The sequence below is a fragment of the Gossypium raimondii genome, chromosome 3, assembly GCF_025698545.1.
Source record: "Gossypium raimondii isolate GPD5lz chromosome 3, ASM2569854v1, whole genome shotgun sequence".
Lineage (NCBI taxonomy): Eukaryota > Viridiplantae > Streptophyta > Magnoliopsida > Malvales > Malvaceae > Gossypium > Gossypium raimondii.
This window is the reverse complement of record NC_068567.1, coordinates 49247412-49258553: the sequence shown is the minus strand read 5'-3', so window position 1 is coordinate 49258553 and position 11142 is coordinate 49247412. Positions and strand designations below refer to the sequence as shown.

General features: G+C 34.9%; 1 protein-coding gene across 1 annotated transcript; it reads left to right on the top strand.

Annotated features, from left to right (window-relative positions):
• The first annotated feature begins 5225 nt into the window (after positions 1–5225).
• LOC105794553 (stemmadenine O-acetyltransferase) lies at positions 5226–6642 on the top strand. The gene has a single exon (XM_012623789.2). The coding sequence runs from the start codon at positions 5265–5267 to the stop codon at positions 6513–6515; it is 1251 nt and encodes a 416-aa protein (XP_012479243.1). The 5' UTR covers positions 5226–5264; the 3' UTR covers positions 6516–6642.
• The last annotated feature ends 4500 nt before the right edge of the window (positions 6643–11142 follow it).

The following is an 11142-nucleotide window of genomic DNA, read 5'->3' as shown; positions in this document are numbered from 1 at the left end:
TGGTAATTAACTTGATCCAAAAGTTTCCATGCACTACTTATCTACCTTAGGTCAGATGCCTATCTCATGTTCCATTTCTTGGTCATTCGGGCAACAATTGCACAAGTTGGTTCCAAATTCTAATATCTTTATGACATGAATTGCACTTATTACAAGCAATAATGTTCAAATTTCACTAGAATTCGTGACAAAATTATGTCAATTATGTACCCTAACAAAGGGTAACCCAACTAGGCCAACCCATCTCTTGTTCTAGTCTTTAGTAGCTCTTTGCAAGTGGCTAATGTGGATTTTTTTTTTCTATAGCCATGTGTCTGATTATCAGTGATATTATCTAAGAGAAAGATGAGAACTGCATCCAATGAGGTTGATATTTGGAAGGAATTAAGGAGGGAGTTTAGCCATTTAATTTCTAGACATATTTATACATTCATGCAATGTAGGAGTTGGGTATATGTATTAACTATATAATATTTTATTATAATTTTGGTTTTGTTTTATTTCATTAACTATTTGAATAAAAAAATGAAGCATGAAAAACTTAAAATAATACGGTTAAAAGGTTGTTTAAAAACCTCATAATTGCAACACAATTCAATTTAAATATTATAAAAATACGTATAATATTAAATTTAGCCCTTAACTCTTACATCTTTTGTTAATTTGGTCTTTTAAACTAAATTTGACAATTAACTTTTCAAAAGAGTCAAATCTCTTTGTTCTAATGGAAATTTTTAATGATCTTGGCGTGGCAACTCTTAAGGTAGTTTACGTTTACTTCATATTGACATGATATTATTTGTCTTATATATCATGTCAACAAATAATTTAAATTAAATTTTTAAAATATTAAAAAATAAAAAAATTCAAAGTTCAAAAGAAAATTTAAAAATTAAAATTTCATAAAATTCATTAAATTAATATGAAGTATATATATTTATTTTGATAGTTTTAGGAAGATTATATTGAAAGATGTCTCCTAGGCACCAAACTTTAAGAGAAACTTAATTCCGGTTGCATGTTTATTCAAAGACAATTTCACCGTGACTTTAAATAATAGTATTTCATGATATTCTCTCATCGACATTACACAATAAATGGAAAAGCAGCGTGTCCACAAGTACTGTTTTAGGAAGACAAATGTAATAGTTACCATGAGATAAAATAGGATCATATTGGGTGAACAGATTTAACTCACAAAGATCAATGATACCCTATGAGGGTAATATACTAATTACAAGGTCATTGGACAAGCACTTGATAACTTTCATAATGGTATATAATAAGCGAGAGCTCAATCATGGTACGATAGTGTAATGACTCTATGACTAAATAATGTTGTAGTTAATAGACGAAGAGTCGAAACTTAATTACAAATATTTGACCCTAATTATATATGCCCAACCGGTCTCTCCGCTAGCTCAACACAACTCTTAATGGTTTGCAATTGAATCGATGTGATGAAGGAATGAAAACAACGAATTAGAGAAATAAATCAGATGTATCACTATCCGCAGTGAATGTGTTATCCCACCATACACAAGAGATGACCTAGGAATTAAATTAATTTCTTTGAATTATTATTTAATTGATTATAATTAATTAATTAATTGAAGTTCGAAGTGGAAAATTAAATTAATCAGTCATTGCAGTTTTGGTGAACAAGTTAATTAAATTTATTTACTCATAGATTTTAGTACGGTAAAATCGTTATGACTTTAAGAAAATTAGAATTGAGTTAAGAAAATAATTTAATTAGGAAATTAATTAATTAATATTTTGGGAATAAATTATATGAGTTAGTTAAAGACTAGATAAAACATATAATTATACCCAATATAAGGGACAAGCCTAGAGGTCAATTTGGCATGTAATGGGCGACAACCCCAGTCCCAGAGACTAGGTGTTACTATCGCCCCTAGGTATTCTTAATAAGAAATATTTGTATTTTTTATTAAAATAATAATATTTATTTAACTTTTGTTCAACTAGAACTCTTATAATTTTCTCAGATATAGCTCAAGACATAAATAGACAACACTAGCCTCACCTATGTGTGCTTCCCCAATTCTCCCCAACCCGGAAAATGGAGCCTTAGCATGCGGGATTCGACACCCTAGCGCCAAATTTCATGCCTCGGAGCCCAAAATTTCGAAACTCCACCCTGGTCAGCGCCTCTCTCCCATTTTGGTGCCCCATCGTGCAATTGCACACCCGTCTGTCGACACCCCTACGTCTATGGAAACCCTCCCAACTTGAATTTTTTTTGTGTTCTGTGGAGTGGACGCCCCAGATTCATGTGCTAAGGATATTTTGGTATTTTAAATATTTATATTTGATCTTATACCCTCAATTTGACCTCCTAAAAGTTGTTTTAGTTGCTTTAGTCGTTGTTCTATTTTTCTTCGAATACAAGTGTAAAAAAAAAAAAAATAAAGTTTTGACAATAGATCGAGGGAGCAACTTCACAAATTTGGTGAGACCATTAATTTGTTATTTGATTAGGTTCTCCTTAAATTCTCATTATTGTTGGACTTACTTGTTAAACATAGATGTTAGTGCGAAATTAAATTTTGGAACACACTTAGGTTAAATACCACTCTCAAGTTTTTAGTTAATTAAGGGCACTTTTATATTTTTACCATTATATTTATTTTCCTATAAATAGACATTATTAGGTTAAAACTTGAGAGACCTAAACATAGTCGCTCTTAGTTTTATTTTTGTGTTTTTTTTCTTTGTGAGTTTCTAAACTCTCTTTTCTAGTTAAAGGAATTTAAATTTAAATTTAAATTTTATTAAAAAAGCTCCCTCAATTTATTTTTACTTAAAAAATAGAATTATTACCAATCTCTTTGGATACAATCCTACTTGCCGCTTTCTACTAATATTATATTTTAAAGAAGGTTTTTATTTTATAGGTCTCAATAGCCTATCACTTTTTCAGCCGATTGCGTTAGTTAATTTCCATAAGTTTGGGCATTAAGGGTGTGTTTGGTTGGGTGGTAAAGTGGAGAGATGGGAGGAGGGCGTGAAAGAGTGGAAAGAAAATAAATTTTGAGTGTGCATTGTTAGAAAAAAAAATGAGAGGAAAGAAGATAGGAGGGATGGTCATTTTCCATTCTAGTGAATAAAAATCAATCATGGAAATGTGAGAGGAGAGAAAATGAGAAAGATTTGTATGTTAATTTTAAATTTTGCATTTTTTAAATGTTTTACTTTCTTTGCTTTCATTTTTCTATTCTACCAAGCAATGTACTTTTTCTTTCCACGCTACAAAATATTAAAGCCTAAATTAGGATGCCACCTCAAAGTTGAGTGCTCTCCTTTCCTCGTGAGGCGTTCCCTATTCTTTCGATTATCTTTAATATAATGTGTTTTGTTTCCTCTAATTAATAAATAACTTGTGACAACCATTAAGTATAATTTAAATTTAATAAAAGGGTAAAAATAACTCAATTAGGTCTCTCTAGTGTTTTGTTAGTATCTTAGGCTATATATATATATATATATATGTATAAATGAAAGGTTTAGCAACTGATATAAATTTCATCCATGTATGATGATGATGCATATGCTAACGTCTTCGAAAGTATAGCAGTATGAACAAGGAGAACAATTGAACTTTCTTAAAACCATTTTGAAGGCGTGTTCAAAAGTTGCCCAAAAATTAAGTACAATTTGTCAAATAAAAGCTATAAATGAGCAAAGAAAAAAATAAAAAAAGGGAAAGAAAGCAAAAGATTGAGTAGAGTCGTACTTGGCTTCAATTTGTCAACTCTTCTCATGGAGATTGCTTTCTCCAACCCAATCTCACCATAACCTGTGAAATTAGCCCCTACTCCTTTTTATTTTAGAATTTCTTTAATTTTTACTTTTTGGGGGAATTTTGTTTGCATTATATGTATTTTGAAATTTTATTATGGTTTTGATGTCGTGTTGTTATTTGGTTGTTTATTGCCACGCAATTTTTTTTAACAGGAATTTCGAAATGAAACTTCAACTAAATGTTTTTTTCTCCAAATACTAGAGTCACAGTTTCACTATACTCACCAATTTACACAGGGAAAAAAAATCCTTAAGACAACTTATATATGGTTAATCTTTGTATTTTATAAAAGTTCTGCATTTAATCCCTCTAATTTAATTTGACTAAATTTACTCCTTTTACTTTTTGAATTAGTTAATTTTAGTCCTGTACTTTTCAAAGTTTAAAATTTTAGTCCATATTCTCCAATTAGATAATTCTAAGTCCTTATATTTATCGAATTTTGAAATTTTAATCTAGACACAAAATTACATCATTAATCCATTGGCTAAACTTTTAGTGAGTAATATGTGAAAATAATAAACTGGCATGATATTACACATATGATAATATGTTTCCCACATCAGATTTTGGAATGAATTTAATAGCTATCGTTTGGTGAATACTGAAATTTTTAATTTGGAAAAGGTTCAAGGACTAAAAATGACCGAATTAAAGTATAGATATTAAATCCACAACTTTCACAAAAATACAGGGACTGATGGCAGAATTTAACCTTTAAAAATCTTAGCTTGCTTCTCGCGGGAGCCTTTCAGCAAAGTCAAAACATTTTACCTAAATCAAGATAAACAATCTATATAATAAAAGTACCACGTACCTAATACTATGTCGTAACATCAGTAGTCCTTTGTTGTAGTCGTTTGATCGGTTTTATTCGTAAAAGGTCCCCATACTGCAAGTTGTAAGAAGTCCATGTTTGAATCTTACCCTCAAAGTCAAGAGACATACAATATTTACTTAATTAGATGAATCATTTTATTATGATGTAGATTAGTCTACAATATAATGCTTAATTATTTCAACATTTTTAATTATTTTTATCCTCAAAATAAAGGTTTGTAAATAAAAATTATGTACCCACGTTTAAGTTAATGGAAATATAAAATAAGAAAAATTCAAAATTAACTTTCTCATGCTCTACCAGGTTGAATTGATTTAATTAAATATTTAAAATATGCATTTTATTTAATAATATATAACATTTAATATAAACTTAAAGGATGTTAATAGAGTATAAAACAAAAGAAATGGGACACACCCTCAACCCACTTATAATTTTATTTCGTTTTCAATGAATTAATGCACCCATTCAATAAATTATTTGTATTTTTTATATAAATTAAATCAAATGATTCATTACAATTATCATATATATATATATGGTGTTGGGCTACAAGTCCTCCTCAATCACGGTTGGTAGAAAACAGCCTTAAACATGAAGCTCGAAGTTGAAGTAATATGCAAAGAGATGATCAAACCATCTTCTCCAACTCCTCAACAACTTCGTCATTACCAACTCTCCTTACTCGATCAACAAATAAATTCAGTTTATAACCATCTGGTCTTGTTCTACCCCACTAAAACCAATGTCCAAACCCACAACATTAACATCCTCGATCTTCACCACTTTAAGCTGTCCGTATCCCAAGCCTTGACCCACTTCTATCCCCTAGCGGGACGCATTAAAGGCAACTCCTTCGTCGACTGCAACGACGAGGGTATTCCCTTTAATGAAGCCCATGTCAAGTGCCGGCTTTCAGATCTTTTACACGATCCAGTCCCTGATGAGCTCAATAAGTTGTACCCGTTTCCTCTCGATGTTGCTAAGGTATTGCCCATGGGAATCCAGCTCAACACCTTCGATTGTGGTGGAATCGGGATTGCTTTGTGTATTTCTCACAAGATCGGCGACGCCTTGTCGTATTTTACGTTTCTGAATACTTGGGCAGCCATTGCTCGTGGGGATACGAAGAACGTGGTTTTGCCTGAGTTCGTATCGGCCAAGCTTTTTCCTCCGCGGAACATATCCCTGCCAGAACCAGCGTTGGAAACAAGTGAAAAGAACATAGCGACGAAAAGGGTGGTGTTTAGTGCATCTAAAATAGAGGAAATCAGAGCGAAATACGCTGCTGATCATGAAAGACGCCCTTCCCGTGTTGAGGCTTTGTCAGCTTACATATGGAGTCGTTTCATTGCTTCCACTAAGAAAAAACCAAGCCCTAATGTGATGATTCACACAGTTAATTTACGTACAAAATTTGAGCCGCCGCTATCAGCTCAGTCTTTTGGGAACATTTTTCGAGTTGCCATAACAGTTCCTTCCATGGACGATGGGTCTAATCTTGTTAGCCAAATAAGGAACTCCATTAGAAAAATCGACAACGATTACGTGAGGAAACTTCAGGCTGGTGAGGATTTATTCGAGCCAACGAACCAAGGGGATGAAAAGGGAGAGACGACCCCATTTATTTTCACTAGTTTATGCAGGTTTCCACTATACGATGCTGATTTTGGTTGGGGAAAACCAGTATGGGTCAGTTCTGCAAGGTTGAACGCAAAGAATCTGGTTGTTTTCATGGATACTGCAACTGGTGATGGCATAGAAGCTTGGATTAATCTGAAGGAGGAAGACATGGCTGAATTTGGAAGTGATGAAGAATTGCTTGCAACACTTAAAAGCTGTTGAAATAAGATAATTCTCCATTAAAGGAGAACTGCCATACAAGATAAATTTACTCATGTTTGAGAGGTTTCTCTGTATTATATGAAAGACAATAATCTGAATAAAACACTGTTTTTGGTTTGGGTCGATAGTTTTAGTAGTCAAAGTTTTAGGTTGTTGTTCGTATAATCAGATTTGCATTTGCTAATTGTTAGGGTACATTTGGATTTGGATTTGGATTAGCGATAGATTGGTTTTAGTGAAATCTAAGGAGTGGTTATGTGTTTAATTATGGTAATAATAAGATGAAAATAGTCATAGATTCGGATAAGTATAAGTTATATTTTATTTTTAGAAAAAGAAAATTAAATTGAAACCTTTTTGACTTGAAGGGCAAAATACCAAAAAAAAGCTATTTTTTTTTTAAAATTTATCGAAATGGGCCCGATATTTTATTATTTACTAGAATGGGCCATTTTTCCCTAAATCGCGTCCACGTCAGCGCGATGTCAGGGGACGAGCCAGCAAATCGCGTCCACGTCAGAGCGCTTTGCTGACGTGGCAACAAATCGCGTCCACGTAAGCGCGATTTGTGTCCACGTCAGTAAAGCGCTCTGACATGGACGCGATTTGCTGGCTCGTAGCGCGCCCCTGGGGATGCAATTTTGCCGTGTTTCCCACGTTAGGATTTTTAGGGTTTTTAGGATTTTTAGGGTTTTGGAGAAAAAAGTAAACAAATAAGGGATTAGGGTTTAAAGTTTCGTAATTAAATTAATTAAAATTTATTCAAAATTAGATTATGTTTCTTGTTTATGGGTTTTTAAGATAAAATCAAAGCATGATGATTTATCAGAAGGATTTTTGAAGTCGCCATCGCGATATGCGCGCTTTTGCTACTGATGAGTCTGGAAAAATAATTTCGAGTTGACGTTTCTGAGCAAATAGTTTAAACAACGCTTCAAGCAGGATGCTTTATGAGAAGAATTTGTGAAATCGTGCCCTCGTGGACGCACTTTTGCTACAGTTGGTCTTGGAAGAAATAATTTTGAGTTGACGTTTCTGAGCAAATAGTTTAAAAAACACTTTAAGCAGGATGCTTTATGAGAAGAATTTGTGAAATCGCGCCCATGTGGACGCGCTTTTGCTACAGTAGGTCCTGAAAAAATAATTTCGAGTTGACGTTTCTGAGCAAATAGTATAAAAAACCGCTGCAAGCAGGATGCTATTTGAGAAGAATTTGTGATATCACGTCCTCATGGACGCGCTTTTGCTACAGTAGGTCCTGGAAAAATAATTTCGACTTGACGTTTCTGAGAAAATAGTATAAAATCGCTTCTAGCAGGATGCTTTATGAGAAGAATTTGTGAAATCGCGCCCACGTGGACGCGCTTTTGCTACAGTAGCATGTTTGGGTTGAGGCTATAAATGAGGCAAAAAATGTTCTCAGAATGCATAAGTCACAGCAGAAACAATTTAGAGAGACTAAGAAGGTTAGAGTTTCAAATATGAGTGAACGTATTAGTGTTGTTATTTACTACGATGGTGAGGTTTGCCACACCGAGAATGGTGTTGTTTTTTTGTCAGAGAATACGGTGCGACTAGTTTTTAACCAGAACATAGATTTAACAGAACTTCGTAAAAAAATTAGGCGTAAAATTTTTGGAACGACGCCAATGAAAGTTCTGTCTATTACGTATCGATTTTGTTCTTTTGTTAATCTGGTGACATATGACTTATTCGATATAAAAGGTGCTCGTAGCTTGGAGGTAATGGTGCAGACTCATCTTGTTAGTGGAGCACCTTATATTGAGTTATATGTACAATTTACATAGCCAAATGATGTACTTACGATCGGGGTAATATCCATTTGATCGACAGGGAAGCTTATGGCAGCGCACACACCATCGATATTGCCTAAGACACATTGCTTCCAACTTCTATAGGTAATATCCATCTAAGAGCGAACGACAACAAGTGACCAACATGGGTATTTAGTCTATATCTGTGTTATTTCATTTGTCAATTTGAATTAGTTTTATTGGTAGTAGTATGTAATATTCGCTATGAACTTATATTGGCAGGGTATGAAATAAATAAAGACCATTTTCACGAGATGTTGGCACGTTCAATTAACGGATAAGGGGCGGACTACCTTTGTAACATACATTTCGAACAGTGGGCACAAGCATACGATGGCGGCCTACGATATGGCCATATAACGTCAAACCTGGCTGAATGCATAAATTCTGTTCTTAAAGGAACGCGCCATCTACCGATAACATTGGTTGTGCGAGAGACATATTTTCATCTGGCGGCGCTATTTCCAAAGCGAGCAGCAAGTTATGCAGGCCAGATGCAGGGAGGCCATATATGGTGCAGTAAGGTAGTTCAAGAAATTAACAAGGCCAAGGCGCGGACAAACACCATGCACACAGTGTGTCACGATCGAGACAACTTATGGTTTCACGTGATAGAGTTTGACAGACCACACCAAGGTGTTGTTGGCGGGCAATATCGTGTACACTTGCAAAATAGGACTTGCGACTGTGGGATGTTTGATGCACTTCGTTATCCATGCGCTAATGTTATTGCAGCTTGTCAGAATCTCTGTCTGGATCCGATGAGCTATGTGGACGAAGTGTACAAATTAGAAAACATGTACAACGTCTGGAGACATGTTTTCCCACCGGTCTCAAATGAACGTAAGTGGCCACCCGTATCTCTTGCTCCTTTTAAGCTGTTACCGGATAGAGAATTATGTCGCAAACCAAAAGGTCGAGCTTACTCAACTAGAATACGTAACAATATGGATATCCAAGAAACAACCAGTCAACAGAAGTTATGCGGATGGTGTAGGAATCCAGGCCATACAAGTCAATCATGCCCTAATCACAATAGTTGAATGTAGTTGTAAAAAGATATATTTTTCCAATTATTAATTGTTAATTGTATTAATTGTTAGTAAAATTATCAAATTATATCAAATTATTAATTGTTAGTACCAGTCAAAACATTTTTTCAAATCTAACATTATGTGAATGTAAAATTATTAACTGATAATTGTATTAATGGTTAGTAAAATTATCAAATTATATTTAAGTTAAGGGTTAGGGTTTTTAAGTTAAGTGTTAGGGTTTTTTTATTTAAGGGTTACGGTTTTAAAGTTAAGGGTTTAGGGTTTTTAATTTAAGGGTTAAGGTTTTTAAGTTAAGGGTTAGGGTTAGGGTTTTTAGGTTAAGGTTAGGGTTTTTAATTTAAGGGTTTAAGGTTTTTAGGTTAAGGGTTTTTAGGTTAAGGGCTTAGGGTTTAAGGTTTAGGGTTTAGGGTTTTTAAGTTAAGGGTTTAGGGTTTTTAATTTAAGGGTTAAGGTTTTAAAGTTATGGGTTAGGGTTTTAGATTAAGGGTTTAAGGTTTGTCAACTAAATTATACATTTAATTATAAATTATAAATTTATAAATTTTTAATAAATTAGTTTAGGGTTTTTAAGTAATAACTCAAAAAAAATTCTATTTTATTACATCAAATAATATCAAAATATTCAAAATATTTGTACAAATAAATTTAAATACAAAAATCAATCTCCGTGCCTGCCGGATTCGATTGCCACATCTTGGTCGACGTGATTCTGTATTGGATTCCTCCTTTGTCCAGCTTCCGGCAGCGGTTGTGGTTCTTCAGGCAGGGATTCTGGTTCTTCCAGTATGGCATCTGATTGTCGGAGTTGGGATGATGAGCCACGTTGATAGAATACTGAATGTGGAGGTGTTTGCATCACCAACGGCGACGGTGTTTGAAACCCATACGGTGGTAGGGATTGGTAAAAAGAAGAGCTCCCGACGGCCTTTCTTGCGATCCCTCGTGTGCCGCTGGCCTATACATCGGCGGTCCACTCGACGTAACAGAAAATGGAGCTGAACCGGGCCATTGGCTCCAACCTGCCATAGGACTCAGAAAAGGAAACATATAAGGGTTAGGATACATAAAAGGGCTAGAAAACACACCTGGCATCATCTGAAAAGGCAGTTGCGTGGGTATCATCGGTTGAACTGCTGGGTTGGGTGACTGTGTCGGTGCTCTCGTTGCGCTTGGTGATTGAATGGCCGCTGATGATGGACTGGGTGAATGTCTAGGCCTCGTTAAAGGGCCAGCGTCGTCGTCCTATCGTCTTGGATTTCAAGGCTCCCGTCTTTCCCTTTGGACACGTAATTGTCGCTGCCTCTCCTCTGGCGACAGTAAATACGGCTTGTCATGGATCCTAAACCATGACATGTATTCCGACACGCAAGCTAACTCCGGAATGATGATCGGTTCCCAAGTAGGTATATAATCATACCGATCTTCCCACATTTGGATGTACTCGGACCAGTATCTCGGCCAATCCGTATTCAATTATCGAAGGTCAATTTTGTGGTGATCGTCAAACACCTCAGGTTCCACGGAAATCGGTTGTCTACATCCAAATTATCGTAAACCCTGTCTGACTGGTGCATCTCCACGGTCGCGTAGTTGATAAACGCGACTTTCGCGTGCCAAGCGTTTGGATTTTGTAAGAACTCATCCGAATTCTTCGCTCAATTACGGATCCTCGTATGGTGTCCATTGAAGCTATATGAACATGATAGAAATATTAGTTATATACATAATAATAAA

What these genes read in the sequence shown, in the direction of transcription:
- LOC105794553 (XM_012623789.2), top strand. Translation starts at nt 5,265, where the DNA reads ATGAAGCTCGAAGTTGAAGTAATATGCAAAGAGATGATCAAACCATCT.